At 49.7% G+C, this 24517-nt stretch overlaps 1 protein-coding gene across 1 annotated transcript; it reads right to left on the reverse strand.

Annotated features, from left to right (window-relative positions):
* Positions 1-220: 220 nt before the first annotated feature.
* On the reverse strand, positions 221-24059 carry CNNM1 (cyclin and CBS domain divalent metal cation transport mediator 1). Its single transcript, XM_063133240.1, has 13 exons — positions 22526-24059; positions 17404-17547; positions 16478-16618; positions 15047-15216; positions 13922-14021; positions 12386-12433; positions 10017-10079; positions 5432-5598; positions 3249-3429; positions 2810-2926; positions 2588-2704; positions 2021-2129; positions 221-859 (listed from the first exon to the last, which is right to left on the reverse strand). Exons 1-12 carry the CDS (start codon positions 24057-24059, stop codon positions 2050-2052), a joined length of 2862 nt encoding a protein of 953 aa, XP_062989310.1. The 3' UTR covers positions 221-859; positions 2021-2049.
* Positions 24060-24517: the final 458 nt, after the last annotated feature.

Genomic DNA, 24517 nt, shown 5'->3' on the forward strand with positions numbered 1-24517 from the left:
CACAGCCTTCCATGGTGCCGTTCCGTGTCCCTCTTCACCAGCAAACACCCTTGGGCAAACCTGCTTGAGAACCACTTTAGCCAAATGTTCAACGGATGCACCCAATTTTCAGCTTGCCCACCAGGTGATCCCCAAAGGTTTTCATGCATCTGTGTCCCTCCCTCCAATACATGCTCAAAGCTACACATGAAAGGGACAGACTTAATTAAAACAAGTAGGTTTTATTTCTCCCTTGCAGGCACCTGATGTCAAAACTGCCTCTACGCTCTAAATTGACCTGGAGGTCAGGGTTCCGTTAGGGTCACGTTTGTGTTGCTTGGAACTCACAGGTGACAAGGTGACCAGGGGAATGATCTGCACTTCAGCCTGCCAGCCGGCACCAGTCCCAGATACCGAGAGGTCTGGGGCAGATCTGAATAACGTTCCGATGCACATGAATACAGAGGGAGTGTACGGGGTGATGCTGTTGCTGCACAAACATGCACGGGGGGGGGGGGTCCAGGTGTGCTGGACCATGCAAGAGGAAGGATGGACGCTTCCGGCAGGGAGGAGGCCTGGCCCCGTGCCCCCCTCCCTTTGGGTATTACCCCCCTGGAAGTAGTTGTGAGATGGTGAGGACGTTGCCCTGCTAAGCTACCCACAGGGACCCACACCCCACTGATGTGTTGTTCTCTTCTCGTTTCCATAATTTGCTGAGCCTTCATGCTCAGCTCTCTCCACGTGCTGGCGCCACCTCTCAAGCTCAAAGGGCTGACTCGTGAGCCCTGGCGGTAGGGGGCGGTTAATGTGTGTGAGAGAGAGAAGCAGGTGCCATCACGCACACATGGATCTTGTCATGGCCGGCTGTCATGCTGCAGACCTGAGAAAGCCAAGCAACAACAGTGGCTCAGTATCGTAATCCAGCAGGGCTCCCTACCATCGAGGTGCTTCACATGCAACCCCTGCGTTTACAGGACAGGGCAACTCCTCTTAATTGTGCATTCCAGTGGTTGAGTGCCTATTTTGGGAGAGAAATGTGGTCACCCTGAAAATAAGATATCGGCTGCTGCATATTTGAGGGATACCTTAAATACAATGCACAGAAATACACAAGTCTTTTGGAGGGGAGGGGATTGAGTACTTTAGCTTCCCACATCTCCCAAAAAGACAATGCTAATGGTAGCTGAATGGTAATGGTAGCTGAACCAGGGTGTGGGTGGGAGGAAGAAAGGCTCCCAAAAGCCCAGCTGTCAGACTGAGAGTGTGTTAATCAACTGTGTGGTTGAGAGTAATTGGAGACATGGAACCTTGAAAACAAAATTTAAAAACGGAAGGCTGGGGAAGCAGAAGAGACCTGCTGAAGCATCTTAACACCTCACAGTAAGTATCCTGGAATGGGGAGAGAAGGCCTTTTCCTTCTCCAGAAACAGTTCCCGCATGCTCCCCGCTTTAAAATGTTCAAGTTTGGAGCAGCAGCTCTCTAGGATTATATAATATACCAGGAGAAGGCATCTTTCCCCCTTCCCTACTCCTGAAATTCAAACCCCACCCCCCCTGCATTCCCTCCTACCCCCAGGGTCCGAACAGCACTACAAAGTTCTTCCAGGCTGTCTGGAATCATGAACAGGACAGCTCACCTTTAGGGGTTGAAATGTACAGTGACATTTTGTTATAGGCCCCTGTATTGTTCTATCCTTAATGCCATGCTCTTTGAAAGTCTGATTTAGGACTCAATAGTATCATAATATCCTTCCACGCACGCACGCACGCATACACACACACATGGAGAGGAGAGAGGAGAGATTGAGAGATTCTCCATTGAAAAAATACATGAAGCAGGATGGGCACTCCAGTATTGGCTCCGCACGGAAAAAGTGGGCGTAGCCACCAGTTATTTTTAAACAAAGTTGAGGATACTGCTTGCTATACATTAAAAGCAACATAAAAGTTCACTCTGCATGTGTGTCGGTATACACATACCTCTATCTCACAGGTGGTATACCCCTGTACTGCCATGAAAAGGGCAATGTACACCACTAACCTGTGGGAGGGGCAAAGCCATGTTGCCACTCATGTGATGAGAGGTGTGAAGTTGGAATTATCATCTGAACTCTTTTCGCTGTCTGCCGATGGCTTTCTTCTCCTCCCACCTGCAATGTCAAGCAGTGCAGAGTCAGGGCTGCCATTTGCTGTAGGGGAAGGATACCCTGCTTCAAGGGCCATTGTCAACAGTAACCTAGTGGTAGAGCACGTGCTTTACAAGCAGGAAGTCCCAGGTCCAATCCCCCAGCATCTCCAGGTAGGGCCGGAGAACTGCTGCCAGTCAGTGTTGACAACACTGGGCTAGAAAACCCAATGGTCTGACTCAATATAAGGCCCCTTCCGATGATAACACTCTCCAACCTTCCCACTGGTCAGTAGAATTCCACAGGCTCAGGAAATCTCATGTAGTACAATGACTGTGAATCTAAGGTCTCTTGAGCACTGAACGGTGAGCAGGGTTAGGCCCAAGTAGCCACCACTGCATAGCCGTACCCTTCTCAAATATGATGGAGCCAAATGTGCCCCCCGTTCATTCATCCACTCCAGAAGCTCTGATGTGACTTACTAAGGGTCCGGAGTAACTTCTTGCCCAGGGGCTCCTCGGGGCCACTTGGGGATATGCTGAACTCCATTTCTCTGTTTGGGGTCTCGGGTTCCAGCCTGAAAATACAGCCCTCGTCTTCTGTAAGGCAACAAGATAAGGGTAGGATCCGTTTTGACACCGTTGGAGCTGCCGCCGTGTTCCTGGCCTGCCCAAATGTTCTCCCTGTGCTCCTAAAGTACTCACTCTGCTGTGTGTTGGTTTCTGTGCCACCTGACAGCTCTTCTTGGATGTGAGGGATTCCCTCCATGTGCAGGAACACAGAGTCTGTGGGACTCTTCAGGCGCCAATCTGACTGGCTCACTGCAGGATACAGTAAGTAAATACAGAACACATTTCAAATGAAAGTGTGACCGGATGGTGGCATACCAGTGTGAATTAGTGCAGTCAAGGCAAAGCATAGAAATGCAGCCAGAGCTGCCACGCAAACTATCATCAGGTAGTTCAACTTTTCCCACTTTGGCCTGGTTTTAACTCACTTTGAGCTTTTGTGCTAAGATGTGAGCAAATGTCCTTTCTAAGTTTAAATTAACCAAACGTCAAAGTCAGCCTGCAGATGTGCATCACTGTGGTGTCTGTTACTTTACACAGTCGCTGCGCTGGAACATGCATCAAATGCACTTACCCACAATGCTGCTTCTCTCATGCAGAAGAATGGCAGGATCATCCTTGGGTGTCTGTGGCGTGCCCCTGACGGTGGGAGCCTTTGTGGAATAGCCATCATTGAAAACCTCCATGTCCGGGGTCTGGGGCGAGCTATCCATACGGCTGGCAGCCAGCGCATTCTGGTATTGTTGCCGAGTGATCTAAGCATCAGGTAGCGGAATCACCATTCAGGTTGTTATCGAGTCCTGCCAGCCCATCTTGTTCAGCATCTCAAAAAAACCACCTCTTCCTTTCTACAGCTTCTGCTACAACCCACCACTGTATCCCTTTATATCAGCTTCCATGAACTTATTTAGGACTACAACTCCTTGCTGGCTGGGGAATGCTGAGAGTTGTAGTCCAACATATCTAGAGAGCAATAGGTAGGGGAAGGCTGCTTTACATCTTGACTTCCTCCAGTTCACTGCCATTTCACAACGCATGTAGAATAATGCTGCAACAAGCCCCAAAAATCAACTCTCTCCTCATCACCAGGATTGTGTCTCTAGGTCTACTAAAGTTCTGCATTGCTTCCCTGTTGCCTTTAGCTTCGATTCTGATGCTCACTTTTAAGGCTTTCCGCCACTCTTGCATTCAACAGAGGGTTAACTCATCTTCCTAATGTTTTGCATCTTTTTTGGCCCCTTTTCTTCTATGCAACTTTACCTCTTTCTCTTCTTCAACGCCCCCATTCCCCCTATCGGAACGGCCTCCTTGCTTTACATCAAACTACCTCCCCGTCGCTACATCTCTCCTCAGAAGCCTTTCCTCCGCAAAGCATTTTATGGGTCACTGCAGGACTCCATGGCGCTACAATACCTCGCTTGCATTCAAAGTTTTATTAATTCATCACAGTTGTATTCTGGGCTTTCTTCTCCCCTCGCCCAGTGGGATGAGTTAGGCCAAGATATTGTGATTAACTCAAGGTCACACATGGAGTTCATGGCTGAACAGTGACTTGCACCCAGGTCTTGGTGCTCCAAGTTAAACTCTCTAACCTGGAAACCACACTGCCTCTACTTAGATGCAGTCTGGAGGGGGCTAATTTAAAATGTCAGGGGAGCAAAGAAGGAAGTGTGAACTCTGTTTTCGGATAGGAGAAATATACAAAGGAAGGTGTTTTGTTTAAAAAAGGGACTAAGAGTGCAATTCTATGCATATTTAGGCAGAAAAAAGTCCCACAGCTTCCAGTATGCTAAGCATGCATAGGGTTGCACCTTACTATGTTGCCAACGTATTGCTGCAGAGAGCTGACCTTGCACTTTACCACCATTTGTTAACAAGCTACAAAGACACTCAAGCAATACAGCAAGAAAGATCTCAGCATTTCAAGAATTCAGTTCCCCCATTATTTAAAAAGTTCCCTTCTAAAGTATAAGGACTGCATGGACACAGGAGCAGGGAACTGCATCTTGTGTTAGCCACTGATTTCACATCATGGGCACTGCCAAGCAGATGGTGTGACGCCAACCACTAGAGTAGGAGTGCAGAACCTGTGGCCCTCCATATGATGTAGGACTACAACTCCCATCAATTTCCATCTCCTGGGGCTGATGGAAATTGGGAGTCCAATCTCATCTGGTCTGGCAGGCCACAACTTTCTTACCCTTGGCACTAGAAGGTTGGTAGCAGAGCAGGGGAGAAGGCAAGTCTATTTGTGCCACAGCAGCAATAATAAGTCCATATTGCCCCACATCATGATCACCTAGCATGCATTTTCCCAGGAACTACAATTTGCACAACGTAGAGGAAAGACACCCATACTCTGAGCAGCCAAGGGATTACACTGATGCCTTAATTATCCCCAACTCAAACGGTCCATAGAAGCCCAGAGATTTGCCGGCTCTATACTGGTGCGACTGGTTAACCCTCTCCCATCCCTCCTTGCTTCTTCATCCAGCCTTGTCCTGTCTCTTCAGCTCACCTAACTCAAGACTGTCAGCTCACTAGGCAGGATTCACATTATTCATGTGTGCTGCACACTGTGGATGCTAAATAAATACTCAGTTCATACGCCGTCTTCGCATCTGGGACAGCCTTGTGTGTTAGTGAAAACCACGCCCTTGCAAATGGAGTGGCACTGGCAGGGGGCCAGTCATGCCACGCGACACAAAGGCACTGCAGGGAGCCTGCACTTGGCCTGTCACCCAGCCCAGCAGATACCTTAACAAACTGTACGTCACAGAGGATGTGAACAGAGTAATCCGGCGTATAGATGTTGTTGTTGCTGCCACTGTGGAGTTGGGTACTGCTGCCTCCGTAGTCGTTGCGCTCTCGGATGGGGGACTCGGAGCGGTTTAATCCACTGCAACGGGATGGCGACTGGTTCACTAGAGGCAAAGCGGGTGCAGTGAGCAAAACTGTTGTTATCCTGGAGGCCGTGTAGATGCAATGCCTAAAGGGCAAGTTCTTCGGGAAACACTAAATCATTGCTTAAATCCCTTACAATGCAATCCTATGCATGTCTACTCAGAAGTAAATCCTATTGGGTTCGATGGGGCTTACTCCCAAGTAAGTGGGTATAGGGTTGCAGTCTCAGGCCATAGCTAGACCTAAGGTTTATCCCTGGATTGTCCAGGGGTCAAACCTGTTCATCTAGGTGACACACAGGGGATCCAGTGCTCAGGCAGGGGCGAACCCTGGATGATCCCAGAATAAACCTTAGGTCTAGCTGTGGCCTCAGTCTTTCCCAAGTTTGGTGATTTGGTTTGCCTGCTGCAATGACCTCTAGCCAGATACAACAGGGTAAACCTTGAGGACAACACCAGAGCTGCTAAAGGAGAGCAAGCCGAGTGCTGAGCATCTGGGAACAACAGAACCAAGGAAGTGAGGCACAGCAGAGAGAACACCCCAGGCAACAGGGTGGGAGGGAGCAGCCTGCTTGCTGAAAGGCATCGTGTGTATGTTAATCAACATCTGTTCTCCCCCAAGCACATGCATAAGTGTACCATGCTCCTCAAGCGGATTTGTGGCAGGACTTTGCAGAATGGATATTAGCAGTGGGGGAATTTGGGGATTATTCACATGATGTGAATTCAGGGCACCACTCTGCTTGCTGCAATAAGCAGGCTAGATAGGGGACAGGTCAAGACAGGACAGAAGCAGACTTGGGAGAAACTGCTGGCTCTCTCTCTCTTTTTCTCTTGAAGCAAGGTTTAAGGAAGAACAGAATGGGACAGGTTTCCTAAATGAAACTGGCAGCACGGAACAGTGATTTACTTATGGCCTTTGTAGCTAATAGTTTAAGCCTCCACAGATCTGTGGGGCAGCTTTGTCTGCCGCAGCAACAAGGGCTGCATTCAGCAAAGTTTATCTGAGAACAAGAAGCAGGGCACCAATGTATTTCATTAATTCTCCTGGTAGAATGCCCATCCCCAGAGGCCATTCTGGCTGGATTAGTATGACCAAGTGGGGACCCAACACAAAATGTTTCAGTGTATCCCCACTTCCTAAATCAGGGGTGGACAACACGCGGGATGCATGTTCACCATGGATTCTTTCCCCCCCTTTTTTTTTTGCAGACCCCATTTGATCCACTGCTGCCTTTGCCACTGGATTTGCAGTGACTGCGATGGAAAGCAAGACGTATGGGGAGCACCGGCCTTTCCTCCCAACAGAATCACACTCCTGCAAGCCTGCCCAACAGTTGTTTGGCTTCTCTGCAGAAACAGCAATTCAGCTGGGAAACGGCATGCGCAGGGAGCAGACACCCTGGAAGGAGGGAGGGGGGGCTCCAGAGGGGAACCTGCAGGGATGAGGGGAGAAGAAAAATGGAGACTGGACCTCCTGCAGTTGCCCACCTGTTCTAAATGGAATCCTTCTATTCAGGGCTCCCTGCACACGGAGCCTTGTAGTACTCTTCTGGGCTTGCAGGGCTGGAGGTTTCAGGAGCGTGGGAAAGGGTTACCTTGTTTTCCTTTCCAGCACAGAAACCTTCACCCACTGTCCTGTATTAACAGAGGTGGCCGGTGGGTAGATCAGGATCTACTGTTGATCTTGGGGTGATTTGTAGTAGATCAGCAAGTTTCTGACTCCCAGTATTTTAGCAATAGCAATAACTAAAAGGCTTCCTTTGTCCCTCACAAATTAAGACTGCGCTAATGAAAAAAGCTTGGCAAAAAAAAAATGTGCATGAAAGGACGGTGAGTTGGTACTGGTTTCTGGAGAATTGGAAAGGAGAAAGGTATCCTCTTTACTCCCCTATCCACTACTGAAACGTCCCTACGTAGTCTAAGGAGGAGAGTTTTTAAACGGATGGTTTGTATCCTCCCCCCATCCTAAATGATTCCCTTTCTCAGGATATAATAAGCTGCTAGGCGCAGCCTTCCTCAACCTGGGGCGCTCCAGATGTGTTGGACTGCATCTCCCAATTGGCTGGGGCATTCTGGGAGTTGTAGTCCAACACATCTGGAGCACCCCAGGTTGAGGAAGGCTGTGCTAGGGGCTCAAGCAAGACAATTCCACCCCCATTTTTTTTCTTTTTCCAAAAGACACCCTTAACATTCTGTGGCTCAGCTGCTTTCATCCTTCCATATGCTGGGCTGCTTAGATGCTTTTCTTTTCATTTGCACACTTCTGCATTTCCTAGAATCCCCCAAGTATACGGAAACTGCTCCCTTATTTTGGGTGGCGCTGTGATAGGCACAGGACCACCCAAGTTCAGCGTTGGCCGGAATGATGTTGACAATGATAAAGGGAACCTGAAAGCCCAGGGCAGAAACGATCAGGAATATTATAAAGCCAAACAAAGGGAGCATCCAGACGAGGCTATTGGTGTACAATCGCCCTGCCTCATTCACAGAATTTTATGGAGAGTCTAAATGATGTTGTCTTCAATTTGCAGCCTTCCCAATCCTCAAAAGTAGGAGGAAAATTACCCTGTCTGATTTCCCTTTGGGACGACGCTTTCCACTGATTCTGCAGCACAGGGCAATACGGACTCTCAAAAAGATTGTGTGGCATAAGCAGCTGAGTTTACAGATTAAGTCTGTCTCTCATGTCCAACCCCACACTCCTGGGACATGCTTTGTTTTCCTCTGCCTTCACAATTTCTCCTGATGACCTACATTTCCCCCCCATGCCCAGCACTAAGAAATCCCTCACGTACTGTAAATCCTCAAATAAAAAGGCCTGTTATTCTCAGCATCCTTTGAGAGCATTATGCTTCTCTTCACCAGGGGTGTGGAACTTGTGCCCCCCGCAAATGCTGTCAGACTACAACTCCCATCACCCTGTGTAGGCTGGCTGCAGTTGATGGGAGTTGGAGTCCAACATCTGGAGAGCTAGTTTCTCCACCCCTGCTCTACACCCTTCTCTGAGCATTTCCACCTTCCTTTATTTGTCTCTTCCACTACATATTCTGTATACTAATTACATTGCAAACTCATGGCCAGCCTGAAGACTTTCTGCTGCTATTTACAAATTAAAATTTTGCCACCATTTGTGACTTATGATATGCCAACCAGCATAAGACAATATTAAACCACCAGGAGTTGTTTTCTGATTTCCATTTTTAATGCCTGTTTACAACAGTATCCATGCTTAGATGGCCAGTGGAGAACAAATGGCTCCCAACCGCATCCCATGGAAAGCAGGGAATATCAGAACGGCCGACAAACAATTCAGCTCTTCCTGTGTGCCGCCACCTCCTCCAAAAGCGCAGGCAGCAGCTCTCGCTCTCTCCAGGTCCTGCGCAATGTCCTTGGAGGTTTGGCTTCCTGGGAGGCTCTGTAGTTTGCCTCTATGGTTGAGCTGACGCTGCTGTGAACACTGATGGTTGGGTGTCATCTTATTTGCTTTCCTCCTCTCTAGTCGAGTTTTTTGTTTCAGCAGGCTTTTGGAACTATACTAGACCTGTGTTAATGTATTGGATCCCCCCCCTCTTTTAACCTGTTACAGTTTTAAATATTTTAACATGTTTTTGATTTTACTGTAGGTTTAATTCTACTTTAGCATTTGTAATTTATATTTATATGTTCTAATTGTACATGTTTAATCTTGTAAACTGCCTTGAGTCCCAGTACTGGGAAAAAGGTGGGATAATAATAATAACAACAACAACAACAACTCAGAAGTCTATTTTAATCTGTTTAAGACAGTCTGAAATTGTCATGTTTTTGCGCTCTCCCTCTCTTCCAACTAATAGCACCAACCAGCACAACCTATGAGCACAGCACCTATGCCTTGGGATTTGGCTTTTCCCTCTTAATTCAGGCACCGTGCACATTGCTGGAAATGTGTTACTATTGTCAAAGTGAAAAGGCATGCACGGCTGCACACTACTGAGTCTACAACCCGTCAAGTGAGGAGGTCTGTCCCTGGACGCCTAACGGCTTAACTGTCATTTGGAACTGGCCGATTGAACTTATTCTCTGGATCTGAAGGAACATATAGAGTGCCTTTCTATATATGCACACATTCAGAACACAAGTGCATCTTCATATACAATTTATCTTGGGTACATGTTCCCCCATATGTATTATACTTTACGAGGAAGGGTTCATCCCTGAAGTATTATATGCAGACTTGGCTACAGAATAGTGCTCAGCATAGGCAAAGCGATACAGCTGTGGGAAAGCAAGACACATGCACAAATATTTACAGTTGTTTGGTTTTGCATGCATGCAGGAGAGTGTGGCATGGACTCTTCCATACTTGAGACTGGAGGAAGGGCTCAGAGAGAAGCATAGTCCCAGAATCATGAGGCAGCAGAATGGGAACCCTTGCTGGGTGCTATGCATACAGTTACCTGGGGAGCCAGCCAAAGATTCCCCTCTGCTGAAGGCGAAGGTACGGGACATGGACACAGGCACTAGAGAGAGGACCAGGATCAGGAGACAAAAACCAGGGGAAGGTGGGGAGAAGGAGCAAGGGAACGGGTTTAGAAGGAACCGAGAATGAACTAGGCTGGACAGACAACAGCGTGATGGCTTTATGACGCCACTCACAGCCTGTCCTTGGAAAGCTGTAATCCCTAACTGGCTCGTGGATAAAGTGGAGCTGCTGTCATAAAAGGAACAGGCAGAAGGGTCCATCAGGCGGATGCTGCCAGATCCAGATAAAACAACCTGTTAGCCACCCAGTATTATCTCATGGACATGGCATCTCACTTCAAGTGATCACATTCAAGACTCATGGGGGGGGGGGGGAATCAAAAAACTGGATTTAATAAATACTTGGGCCAGATCTACACTAAGCAGGCTATAGCACTATGAAAGCAGTATATGGAGGCAGGATCTACACTACTACTTTATAGCGGTATTGAAGTGCACTGACAACCGTTAGAGCCCATTGACAGATGCCAATATACTGGTGTTAAATCCTGCTTGGTGTAGATGTGTCATGGGCCCCAACAATGGTCAGTGCACTTCAACAGCACTATAAAGCAGTAGTGCAGATCCTGCCTTGGTGAGCATTCATAGATCCATGATGCAATTCCACAAACCGCCATTCGATGGCACTAAGAGTGCACATGATGGGGAGCAGGGTTATTTCAGGGCATTTGCAAGAGATTAAGGACCCAAGCTCTAAGGGGCATAAATGTGGCTTGTACAGATTTTCTTTACTTGCACTGACCATTACTGACTAGACGATGTCTGCATGTGAGCCGAGATACACTTGCTTAATATTGTTGCTGTTCATACTTAGATTTTATTTATTACATACCAGTATGTGTAGGGAGGGTTCTAGCTTTTATGGGGCCTGAACAGGAGAGATGCAGACACACATGGAAGAAGCTTTTGGGCTGGCACTGGTGACGGCTGCTCCTCTTTGCTGCCTCTGGATTGGACGCAGAGGCAGAGGAAGGAAGGGAGCAGACAGTTTTAGGCGGGAGAGTGAACATGTAATGACAGCAGCAGCAGCCAAGAGCAGCTGAAGCCACCATCTTAGCATTAGGAGAAAATAATGGCTGGGTGAGCCAGTGACTGATGGCTGTAGCTCCTCCTCTCTGCCACTGGGACCAGAGAGAGAGAGAGAGAGAACTGGAGAGGGGACAGGAACTGATCCCAGTAGCAAGGAGCTGCCATTATCCAACAGGAACTGGAGGGCAACCAGGAAGGTGATAAGCCAGTGTGTGGGCATGGCAGATGCCTGGTAACACCTATCACTGATGCTGGGCCCAGCTCGTCAGTAAAAGGTCTGTGTTGCTTAAGGCTGTGGTAAAGGTATTTATTAAGGAACTGGAATAGGAAAGAGAAAACTAGAGTTACACTCTAACAGTGTTGCTTTTAATGCACCTAGGGTGACCGGATGAAAAGAAGGACACGGCTCCTGTATCTTTAACAGTTGTGTAGAAAAGGGAATTTCAGCAGGTGTCATTTGGAAGCATGCAGAACCTGGTGAAATCCCCTCTTCATCACAACAGCTAAAGCTGCAGGAGCCCTGCCCACTTGACCACAGGGGTCAACGTTAGATGGAACAAGTTGGCAAGTGGGAACTGGAGTTATTCTGACCATGATTTTTTTTACTGCCATTTCCTCCTTGGGATGGCTTCTGGAATCTATTATGGCTTCTTCATTTCTCATCATCCTTTTAGATGCGTAATGTAGCTTCCACCCTCATTCCCATTGTCCCTAATATGCTCCAACCACTACTGGTTGCATGCCATGACCTACTGCAAGGGGAGAGGGGTATACTCTTACGGATCAGGGCCTCAGGATGCAGACAATCAAGCCAGGTCTTATGTATTGAAAGAATCACAAACCTTATCATAAGTCTCTACTCAACTCTACTCGCCAGAAACCAAAATACTGACGAAGGTGTCAGAAGCACTGCTCTAAGGCAGCTACAACGAAGGAGAAGCTGATATTGATAAATTCTAATTGAAGGCCTCCTGGGCTGGAGAACTGGGTGTGGCTTGGGCTAGCATCCTGAAATATTTGCTGGTAGAGCTGGAACAGGTAGGACAGCTCCTCCTAGGTTGGGAAGAGGAAAGGTGTGTGTGGTGGTGGAGGTGGGAGTTGGCACAAAGCCATCTTTTTATCTATAGACCTCTGCCTGGATCAGGGAATGCCCAGCCTGGAACCAGCCCTCCACACCCCAACATCATCATCATCATCATCATCATCATCATCATCATCATCATTATCATCATCATGTCAGGGAGAAGATACCTACACAGGAAAGATGACCCAGCCAGACTGCTCATTTTGCGCACGTCGTTATCTGAAAATACAGGGGGCAGATGGAAAGTGAGTCCCAGCCAGAGCTTTGCAGTGCCACCCCTACCCTGTACAGGGAAGAGGCACTTTCTCAAGGAGATGAAGAGGCAGGTGTGTCATACCAACAGCCACATGCCTAGACAGGCCTGGGATGAATGGCAGCCACCCACCCCTATCTCACAAGGTCAGCCTGGCCTGCTTACAAGGGTACGGGACTGTCCTCTCCCTGATGTCTTTCCTCCCAATGTGGGACTTTCCATGACTATTTCCCATTAATATATTCCCCATGCTGCAATCCTAGGCTCCTGCGGGGAAAGATTTGGTGCATCAATTCACCTAAAAAAGGGGAAGAGGAGGGGCTTCTTCCACCCCCACAATGTGCATTCTTCCACATGCAGGGTGTTCAGTCATTAGGATCCTCCCCCATAACACAAACAGGCAGCTCAGCAATCGTGAAGTCCTGCGACTTCCACCTAACTGGCTTTGCTGTTCCCACTAGCAAGACTGTTCAAACCGTGCCTGCTCAGCATTAAAAACTGACACAGAATTTGACGTTGTGCTAGCCTGAAACCAAAACACTCTACTTAAAAGATGTTGGGCCTTCTGGCAGCCAGTGCCAGCTCCAGGTCTTTGAGAAGACCCTTGGGCAAGACACATCTCAATGAATCTACCCTCTTGCCCTCATTGTCACTAACTGCTATGGCTCCTCACCCTCTTTCTCAGCCTTGCTCCCACTTGCTTGCTTGACAAACAGAGAGCCAGTGAGCAAGAAAGCACTGGTACCTCCTGCTCCTCCTTCTCACCCACCACCTTTGTCCGGGCCAGAGCGAGAGGCATATGAACAAGCAGGATGCAATGGTGAAGAAGAGCAACTCCAGGGGGCTCTTGTCTGTGGGCCCCTTCTGGGATGTGGATCCTTGGCAGGGGCCTGACCATGCCTACCCTTGACGCTCACTCTGAAGAGTGCAGAGAAGATTTCGGTAGTGTGCACAGTGCTTTCCAAAAGCTTAGTACAAGGGGCAGGCTAGAAACGTCACACAGTAGGCAGGGGTGGGGAACACGTTGCCCTCCAAATGTGGACTTCAACTCCCATCACCCCTCACCACTGACTAGGCTGGCTAGGGCTGGTGGAAGGTGCAGTTCAACATCATCTGGAGGGTCACACATTCCCTATCCATGTCGTAGGGTTTCTTCAGTGTTCAGTCGAGCCCCCTGGCCTTCTCCATGGCTTTATTCATCACAGATACTGGTTCCTGACCCCTCCCAACATTCTTTTGTCATTTCACATTTTTGCTAAAATATCAATTTCTGCAAAACAAACAAAACCCCCCACCAAAACCAAATATTGCAATCAGAATCAGTGTTGCAAATTTCTGCAAGTTACACACCTTGCCGATTTGGTTCTGGACACCAGAGTAGGTTCCGGTTATCTTGCCCTACACCCTTGAGGCTTCCCCTCAACTCATTCTGTGGCTGGTGCTGGCTTTTTTACCTGAGCTGACAAGCGCCATGATGGCTGGGACACCATAGCATGTGAAGGCCCCATTCTCAAACCGCAGCCCTTCCTTCCCCACTTCCACCTCCACTTTTCCCTGAAGAAACAAAAACAAAGGACAGGCAACTCAGCACAGGCGCCACCCCGCCACCACCACGACTTCTCCTCCTCACAATACCGGGTCTTTCATTTCGCAAAAGAAGAGGTGCAGCTTTACAAACTTACTTTGGGCAAGAACATTCACCAGATACTTGTGGGTCTTTCTTCAGAAAAGCAGAAAGCAGGAGATGCAAGTCTAGACTATTGGGACTATCAGCAGGGAGAAGCCCGGGATAATGAAGGAGATTCCAGGTGGGACTGCAGAACTGTAAGGATCCCTATCTCAGCCTTCGCCCAACCTGGCGCCCTCCATATGTTTTGGACGACAACTTCCAGAATTCTTCACTATTAAGCCATACTGGCTGGACTGATGGGAGTCTAAGTCCAAAACCTCTGGAGGGCACTGGGTTTGGGGAGGCTGTCATACCTCATATGGTTGGAGGGGCTGCATGGCAGGAGTGGCAATAGAAGGAGGGTCCCAGCAGAGAATTAGCCAAGGTCAAGATTAAAAGCCAGCCTTGGGCAGGGGGAGAAGTACATTGGGGCATGCCAAGTGATTGGAGGCCATAAGCCAAGCTCAAGCTAAGAAGATGTTTCCCAAATACCAGCTTACAAACAGCCATTGAGAAAAGAAATTGAGTTTAGAAATGGAAAAGAAAATGGGAAATTGAGGAAACTGAGAAAGAAAAGAATTTGACTGGTTTTAACTGTAAACAAGAGTCTGGCATGCTGATTTTTTTAGCCAAATTATAAACGCCACGTTACTGAATTTACCACCCATTACAAATGAGGTAACCAGAAGCTCGGAAGCCCAATACACAGATGAGTTTAAAATGTTGTCATCGTTAGGCCAAAAGAGTGAGAATTTTACACCCTGTCCCTTTCTCTAGGCTGCACCACTCTTAAAATCCTGCCAGAGAAGTGAACCCACAGCCTACAGATAAGGAAACACAAGGAGGCTCATACCAGGCAGTTTCTCCACCCTCTGGGTTTTCGGGACCCCCACCAGTAACCTTGACAAACCTGCAGGATGAGCACAAAGTAGTCAACTGGCCGGTTGCGCTGGTAGAGGTAGTGTTCGGGGGCTTGCTTGTTCTTGTAGTCGAATTTCATCTCCTGGATGACATTGGGGTGTTTGAGCAACCGCAGCAGGATCTTCTCCGAGAGATACGGCATCTTGAAGGGCTCCACCTCTGCAACGGGAGAATGGGAAAGGACTTGTTTGGGCTTGTGAGGGGGGGCTCCCGGCCTTCCATAATCTTACTTGGACAACCCAGGATGGAATCCTCCAGGTCAGAGCGTGTGGGTGTGGAGGAAGGTACCTAAGGCAAAATGATGCCCTGCACCCTTCGACACCCATCTCCAGATGGAACTTGGAGCTGAAGGATTTCCCCCACTGTATCAAAGTTCCCATACAGGCCAAACCTTCAGGGAAAGCTGAAATACAATCCCATCCTTGGAAGAGGAGGATGGAACAAGAGCTTAAGCCCTTAAGGGAATAAGACATTATACTTGCCGCAGTGCTGGCCTGAAGTCATGGGTCATCCAAGTGCCAGAAGAAAGCAAGACAAGTGGAAGCTGGTGGCTCTGATGTTAATGGAATGATGAATCCAGTCTGGGTTTCAGTCAGAAATCTGTAAGAGCTATCCAAGGTGCTTGCGCACCTTAGATAGCCCCTTTAGAGTTCTGACTGATTCTGGCTGAAACCCAAAGAGGATTCACTGCCCTCTGTGATGTTTCACTGTTTTATGCTATTTATCTGTGATGTAAATGCTGTTTGGACTTCATATGGTAAGGCTGGTAAGTGGTTAATTCCGTTGGGAGGGGGAGTGAGTGAATGGAATGTTGGAGTGAATGCTGATTGGCTGTTGGATTCAAGTGTGTGAAGGGGAATGGCAGTAGATAGCGGGAGTGAGAGAGAGTCGGATGAGTCTGCTGTAGAGGTTAAATCAGTGTAGGGTCTGCGTTTTATTGTTTTGAGATGAGGGAGAAGGAGGAGTGAGGTTAGGGTAAAGTACGCAAAGATACATGACAACTGTATTGTAACAACTAAGTACTGAACCAAATGAAACCACAAGCTTAATAACATGCATGAACTTGCTTGTTAAATAAAAGCTTCTTTTTTTTTTCACACTGGACTGGATTCTTTAAGTACCTGAAGTAAGGTATTGAGTTATATGGTGGCAGCGGTAAAGAAAAGGGGAATAAAAAGGAGCACAATGTGCCAAGCTGGTTGCTGTGAGACCAAAAAGGGAGTCATATAATCACAGAACCAGTGGGAGGTAACAAGGTGGTACCCAGAGGTGGGAACAGAAAGGAAAAATAATCCACAGAGTGGGCAGCCGTGTACCGACTGTGTTCATGGTTGGGATCCTTTAAAGAGAAAGGTAAAAAGGAGCGGGAGCAGGTTGTGACACCCTCCACTGAGCAAGACCCTGAGAAGGGCCAGGTTACCTGTAGCCATGAAGCGGTGTGTGGCTAGCAGCAGCTGTGGGGAGATCTTCACCCTCATCTCACTATCCGAAAGCCGGAAAGTGGAGAAGTCGTGGGGCTTCCTACCCCGATGGGGTGCCCGCTCCTTCTTCCGATTGTCAGCTGAAGGTCAGGACAGCAAAGATATAGTCATGGCACTGCTCATGTACTAGCTGCACACATATATACATCTTTTCTCCTCTCCCCAAACTGGGGAGCATAACCACTAACTAGTATTTGGTCTTGCCAAAACCATTTGTGCACACTGGTAGTTAGAATTACCCTGTCCTAGTATTTTAAGAGAGGGGAAAGTTCTCTCTGCACACCATTCAGAATTGTACACGCTCTGTCATCAGCCTACCAAAGGTCCAATCCTAAGCATACCTAGGAGTAAGATCTATTGAACACAGTGGAACTTACTTCTAAGTAAACATGCACAGGCTTGCACTGCATGCCATCTTCCTAAACCTATTATAAGTCAGTCTTGGATTTTAAGAATCTGACTTCATTGAAAAATGGGATGCTAGGATCCAGCCACAGAGGGCTGCTCCATCCTGCATGACAGCGTGTGTGTACCTGGCCTCATCATAAAAGCAGGTCATGATGGCTGGCTGAAAGCTGCTGGCTGAATATTAACAAGAAACAGCACAGCGGGAAGAGATTGATGTGGTCCCTATTAACTCTAAGAGAATCAGGAAGAGGAGACGCATGTTCTGCAAGTGAGAACATTTGTGGGGGATAGAATTTGGCAAGGGACTAAGGTGCCAGAAAGAATGGCATGCAAGGCTGCTAGAAATCGAGTTGGGTCCCCGCAATTCCCACTGCTGCTGCTCATCCGCCAAGCATACAAGTCCAAATCTTCACCTGTCTGTGTGTGTGTTTGTCATCGCTGTGCCCCAAATACTCACTGTAGAGGTCTGTCTCATCCAGAATCTCAGATTTGATGATCTCTTCAATCACATCCTCAAGGGTGACAATCCCCATCACCTCATAGAAAGGGTCTCCTTCCCCTTCATCATTCACTCGCTGCACAATGGCCAGGTGTGATTTACCTGCAAGGGCAGAATGAACATAAGCAAGCTGAGCAGTAGTTCAATTGTGCTGCCCACTGCACCCAACCAAAAGGCGAAAGTGAAACACTGGAGGGGACCCATTGGCTCGGGGGTGCGTGTGTCTAGTAGTCCCCTCTTGAAATGAGTATGCAAAGCAAAAGCATTCCATTGTATCCCATCCCTGCCAGGATGGGTAAACAGTCAGATTCTGAGCAGCGCACCTTCCTCATCTCAGAATTGTAATTTGCACCCGGAAGCTGAAGGGCCACATTCTACAGACTGCTGTAGAGTGAAGGGGATGTGAACTGGAGGGAGATGATGTTATGATACTTGGGTACTGGCAAGAGGGAGTTCAGGATGACGGGAGGGAAAAGAAGAATGTCAAGGAAGTGCTTAATCTGTGATGGCCTCCCCACCCTGTTGCCCACCAGGTGTGTTGGATTGCAACAGCCACCATCTTGCAGGATGGGAATGATAGGAGCGGCAGCCCAGCACATCTGGAGTGCATTAAGTCAGGGAAGGCTGGCCTAAAACAATCCCAGTGATCTAGGGCGGGATGCAAATGTTTCAATAAAATATTAATAAATAAGACATTCAGTCAAAGTCTGTACGCCCTCAGCAAATGGGCCCAATTTCCCATACTACTCTCACACAGGATTCAAATATCACAAAATGGCCAGAAATTCAGGGTCTGTACTCTGACACTCAGGTTTGATGATGGGAATCAGGACAACACTGTTAAGATGTCAACAGTGCTTCCTGGAGCTGAAAATGCGTCTGAAACAGCAACTGTTTGTTTATATAGATGTGATTTTTATTTTTTTATTTTAAAAAAGACATTTCTTCTAAAGGGCCTGAAACAAAGAGAGAAAACCCTTTATCATTAGACTTAGCTTTACTTTTCTGCATGATTCTCTGGCAGCTGCTCTTTCCCATGACCGGTGCTTTCAGAAGAGCCTCCCAAAGCATCTAAATTGGGAATCATTTGCTAGGAAGTCGTGCGACTGAGAAGAAAGCAAGCTGAATATGACTCAGCAAGATCATACTGAGCTGCAGCAAGAGGAACAGTGAAGACAAACTAGGAGGTATAATATTCAGCCACTGCCTAGACCTGAGCTTGCATACTTAGTACAACTAGTTTTTTAAAAATTCCCAGCAAAGTGAAGATGACAGGAGGTAAGATGTATAGATTTCAGACACGTTTCACCTTTGTCTCTCTGTTGTTAAGTAGGGGTACATGTTTTTGCCACCAAGCGGGTCCTGTTATGTTCCCTAGCCACTAAGATACTGACCCTGTTCAGATGACACGCTAGGCCATTGTGGTTAAGCATTTTGAGCTAAACATTATGGCTTAGCGTGTTGTGTGAACCATTCCTAACCTTGGTGGCTACATAACCACGGTTTAAACACGCTCACTAACCATTTGCTGCAAAAGGGTTAGCGGCCTAACCATGGCTCAGCGTGTTGTCTGAACAAGCCCATTTTAACCGACATGACAGCATTCAGAAGTGCAGCATCCACTATGACAGGGGATTGAACCTCTTTCAGCCTGAAGGCCAAATTCCATTTTGGAGAAGCTCCCAGGGTCCACATGCCAGTGGAGGGGAGGGCCAAAGGTAAAGAAGATGGCATCAAAATACCACCACATTTTAGCTTGAAGTTCTTGCTGCCAGTAACTAAGCCTTTGCAGAGGCATTTCAACCCTTTAGAATGGGGATGGGGGAACTGTACAAAAGCCAGGGAACCACCAAATGATCAGTAGTTGGGGGGGAGGGGGCAGCGCCATCTGGAGAACCCTGGAAGGTCGGAATGGAACCCCAGGTGGGCCAGACTGGGCCCCTGTGCCTGAGATGCTACGCCCCGGCACTCTGAGGCCATTCTCCTTAATGAATTCCTCTGAATTCATTCCATCTGCTTCCACAAATGGGACCAATGCCTTTCCCGAGCAGTACCGACCCCCTCATCAGATTTCCAAGAGAAGCAAGATTGTGGCTGTTTGTCTCTCAGCTTCTGAGCTTTTTCAGCTGTACTACAGAGGCAACATCTAGAAAACGGGGGGGGGGGGGGGGAAGGAGAGCAAAAATCCCACTATTTCAGCGGCTGCAGCTTTAGCACCCGATACCACAAGGTTCACAATAAAATTGTGAATGCTGGTGACCCTGAACAACATCAATGAGCCTTAATGATTTCCATATGTCCAGAGAAAAGCTGAACAGTGTCAGGGGAGCCTGTAGTGCACACCTGGAGATTAAAGAAAGAAGTCAAATCCAAGACCAAACATATCTCTCCCTGCCTTTCAAGAGGGCAGCTGCTTTAGATTGCCTGTGTCTGGCACATTCAGCTGCAACTCAGCCAAGTGGCTCTACCACCAGTTGGGGAAGTCTGGGGATAAGCAGACGTGGTAAATTTTTTGAAGTACAGGCACTCATCATGATTGTCCCCATCGCCACAGACCCCAAGGAGAGTCCAAAATTGCAGGCAGCTGTGTTGATCTATATCAGCAAACCAGTGCTTGCAGTTTTAATGCTAATGGGTCTTAATTGCCCATTCAAAACCAATCCAACCCCAAATACTTTGCATTCAAACAGCAAATAATATATCATTGCTGTGAAAATTTGTTTCCTTTGATCTACTGTGAGGATTGCAGCTAAGCTCAGAGGGAAAAGGGAATGTGTGTGTGTGCGCGCGTGACACAGATGATGTCAGCATCCCTGCTAATCCAAAAGGTTCAAGCGCTGCATCTATGAAAGCCATAGCTCCACTACACCACCCCTGGGCATCACCTTAAATGTGATGTATTCTCTGGTCCAGTGAGCTCACACAGGACCAGGAGATGCATGAAGCTCTCCTCATAAACTGGGAGGGCAGCCTGTTCCCAAACATGACTGGGTCCCTAAGCTGACTGCACACAGGTGTTGCATAAAAATTGCTCGGTTAATAGCGGAGAGTTCCACATCTAATGACAGCACTGAACACAAGGCACACTCAATCATCTTGTTGACAGAGCAAAAGCATGGAAAAGTTAGCAGGAAGCTGAGATACAGTTCCAGGCACAGACTGGATGCCACTTACTCGTTCACCAGCTATTCGAGCAGAGTTCTCATCTGACAAAATGCCCATCCACTGAGATGGATAACATGCAGTCTACATTCCCCTCCAGAAAGGTAGCATATTCAGAAGCTCATTAAACAGCTGGTGCTTTTACCTACCTCTTTGCCCTACCATCTCACTTCAATGGATGCCAAAATTCCCAAGGTTTACTAGATTTCTAGATGCTGGGCTTGTATCCAAATTAACCACCATCTAGATAATAGCTAGGTGCTGCCTTTCCACAGCTTTAACCTGTCAGTTATTCCTAAAGAGCTATCTTGTGGAGAACAGCAGCTTTGCTATCTAAAGTTTAAACCTATGGCCACTGGTTGTATTATTTATTTATTATTATTTATTATTTAATCTTAAAATTAAGATTAAAACGAGTATACAAAATGTAAAATCCTAAAACACAGAACATACACACATAAAGCATTAAAAACCGTTAAAAAACTAAACATGTGGGTGATTAAGATCTGACACCATATGCCTGGGCAAAGAGGAAAGTCTTAACCTGGCGCCGGAAAGATAGCAGCGTTGGCGCCAGGCGAGCCTCGTCAAGGAGATCATTCCAGAGTCTGGGGGTCACCACCGAAAAGGCCCTGTCCCTCGTTGCCACACTCCGAGCCTCTCTCGGAGTAGGCACCCGGAGGAGGACTTTAGATGTTGAACGTAGTGACTGGGTATATTCACGCCGGGAATGTACCATGGCCTATTTCTTGCATCTGCTTCCCTATTCTGTCTCACATTTAACCTTGTATCTGACATATATAGTGAAAGAGAGGTGATGTTCACTGCCATGTTTGAAAATGATGTAGAAGCTAGGACTGGGCTAGTTGCTCTGCCGTCATCTTGTAACTGAGGACAGGTGCACCAGGTATATGGAAGGGAAGTTCAGCAGTATGGCCCCTCCCATTGGGGAGGGGCCGTAGCTCAGTGACAGAGCACATACTTTAAATACAGAAGACCCCTAGGTTCAATCCCTGGCATCTCCAGGTAGGGCTGGGAAAGTCCCCACCTAAGACCCTGGAAAGCTGCCGTGTAGACAATACTGAGCTAGACACATCAAATTTGGTAAAAGGCTGCTTCATAAGTTTATAGTACGTGTATCTTAAAGTATCCCTAATGCTCTGCTGGAGCAGAGAAGCCATGGTGCAACCTGAGACGGATTAAGGAACCAGAAGACCAGCCTTCCCCAACATGGCACCCTCCAGAAGTGTTGGACTGCAACTCCCATCACTCCCAGCCAATGCACATGCAGCCCAACACATGTGGAAGGTACCACTTTGGGGAAGCTATGGTAGACCCATATAGAGCCCCCTGTACAAGGAGCACTGACTGGGAAATGCATAAATCACTAAGCCAGCCAGCCCCAAGCTGGTGCCCTCCAAAGCTGTTGGACTACAACTCCCATCATCCCTAATCATTGGCCATGCTTGCTGAGAGTTGATGGGGCTTGAAGTCCAAAACACCTGGAGGGCACCAGGCTGGGTAAGGCAATACTAAGCTAAGACTCTGACAGAAGTATGTTTGGTCAATGTTGGTTCATGCAAACTGGGTGGAGGATGCCTCTATGCCAAGGTATTCCTCCGCAAGCAGCTTCAGGACAACATCTCTTACATCCATACAGATAGACTCAGAGAGGAGGGAGCCTTTGAACAATCCCAATGAGTTACAGGGGCCTTGTGCGATGAGAGCACACATACGCCACACTTCCAGCCACAATCCCCAGGTGGGACAAGACAGAGCTAATGGCCCAGGAAGAGGGCAGGCCAATGCAGGAGGGGGCGTTGTGGAGTCCCAGGGTACCTCGCAAGCAGGGCGCACAGGGAGCAGAGAGGCATGTGATGCCGGCGGGAGGCGAGCGGCTGGGGCCCCGGGCCCTCACCCTTCTTGAACTCCTCGAGCAGCGCATCTAGGCGGGTGTCGTGGAAGACACAGTGTAGTGGGCGGTGGTAGAAGCGGGTGACGGTCTGCAGCGGGGTGCAGTCATCTGGATCCACAAAGGCCAAGTCCTTGACGAACAGCAAGTCCACAATGTTGTCTCGCCGCTCCCCTTCGTAGACCGGGATGCGCGTGTAGCCTGAGCGCAGGATCTCAGAAATGGTGGCAAAGTCCAGCGTGGCATCAGAATGCAACATAAAGCAGTCGTTCAGGGGCGTCAGGATATCCTCCACCACCTTGGTGCGCAGCTCCAGGGCACCTTGCACCATGGCCAGCTCCTCACTCACCAGGTCACCATGGGGGTCAGCAGTTCGCAGGGTCTCTAACAGGTGCTCCCGCGTGGAGAAGGTGCTCAGCTCCTGGCGCAGGGCCCAGTCCAGCAACCGGCTGAGCGGGTAGCAGATTGGGAAGGTAGCGGCCATGAGCAGGCGGGTCAGGAAGAGAGTATGCGCAGCGATGGCCAGCCCGTGGCGGGAACACACCGAGTAAGGCAGCACCTCTCCGCCCAGGAAGACCACGCCGGTGCAGAGCAGCACGGGCAGCCATGGCACGCCCTCGCTGGCCTCCGGCAGGGGGCTATGGCTGGCCTGCAGCGCGGCGCACAACCAGCCCGCCAACGCTGCGTTGGCTCCGGCCTGCCCAAGCAGTAGCGTGCATAGCAGGTACGTGCCGCTCCCGCCGCGGCCGCGCGCAGCCTCCACCTTGCGCGCCTGCTCCCGCTCCGCCGCCGAACCGCTGTTGCGCAGCACGCGCAGCTCCATCGGGTCGAGCGACAGCACGGCCAAGCGCAGGCCGCTGAAGAGCGCCGACAGGGCCAGCAGCACGAGCGCGCCCAGCGCCCGCAGCCAACTCTCGGCGGGCAGCGGGACCAACCCCGCGGCCAAGCCCGCCGCCGGCGCCTCCACTTGCAGCACGAAGCCCCCCGGAGCGCCGTGCAGCTGCCAGGCGCGCCCGTCCCACGCGCACAGCCAGAAGCGGCGCCCCTCGGGCCCGGCGCCCGGCTCGCCCTTGCGCGGCTGGCGCACCCTCACCTCGGCCAACGCCGAGCCGGTCGAGCCTCCGGGAAGCAGCGGGCCCAGCACCTCTACATCCGAGGCCCAGGCGCTGCGCTCGGGACAGCGCTCCGCCTTGGCCGGCTCCTCCACGAAGACCAAGCGGCGCTCGCTCCGCTGTGGCCCGCTGCTGCTGCCGCCGCTGCTGTTGCTGCTGGCGTTCCCTTCGGCCGGCGGCTGGAAGTAGAGGCGCAACAAGAAGCGGGCGCCCTCGGCCGCCCGTAGCGCTCCCCCTTCGAGCCACACGCGGCCGGGCGTCGTGTCCTCCGGCCGCAGCCCCAGCAGCCACGCCGCTCCGCCAGGCGGCCGCGGCGACAGCGAGAAGAAGAGCAGCAGCACCGCGCCTCGGCTCCGGCCCCAGGCGCTTCTGCGCTCCAGCTGCCCAGGGCCCAACCCCGCCGCCGCTGCTGCCGCCTGCCCAACCATCCTCAGCGAAGAAGCGAGGCGCGCAGCTCAGCTCCAACGCGGGTGCCGAAGGGCAGCCACCGGCCGCACGTGACACTGCAGCCGCGGCGCGGGGGGTGGGAACGGCCGCAGAGCCACGTGTGCGCAGGGCGGGCGTCCCAGCCCCTCGGTACGTCTCATTGGCCCGGCGGCGCCTGCTGACCCGCCCCGCGGACCCCCAACACCTTCGGGGGCCGAGACCAAGGGAAAACGAGAACGCGTGAAGATGCCCTGGATTCTGGCAAGAGCGAATGTGTTCTAGAGCCCAGCCATCTTCCGTTAACCTGGGCCCTTGTGACGTCGGCGGGTCTTCTGTATCCAAGGAGCTCATTCGGTAGCAGGCTGTGCGCACACATCATCAGAGACACCCCCCCTCTCTCCCGGGCCGCGTGGCGCAGGAGCCTGCTCTACACCAAAACTGCGTGGCTTCGGTGATTCGC

This window comes from Elgaria multicarinata, chromosome 8, assembly GCF_023053635.1.
Source record: "Elgaria multicarinata webbii isolate HBS135686 ecotype San Diego chromosome 8, rElgMul1.1.pri, whole genome shotgun sequence".
NCBI lineage: Eukaryota > Metazoa > Chordata > Lepidosauria > Squamata > Anguidae > Elgaria > Elgaria multicarinata.

What these genes read in the sequence shown, in the direction of transcription:
- CNNM1 (XM_063133240.1), bottom strand. Translation starts at nt 24,059, where the DNA reads ATGGTTGGGCAGGCGGCAGCAGCGGCGGCGGGGTTGGGCCCTGGGCAG. An exon ending in GGCTGGGTCATCTTTCCTGT is followed by an intron (nt 10,080 to 12,385) that starts GTAGGTATCTTC and finishes TCCTCTCTCTAG; the next exon opens with TGCCTGTGTCCATGTCCCGT. An exon ending in ATCTTTGGCTGGCTCCCCAG is followed by an intron (nt 5,599 to 10,016) that starts GTAACTGTATGC and finishes CTTTGCCTCTAG; the next exon opens with TGAACCAGTCGCCATCCCGT.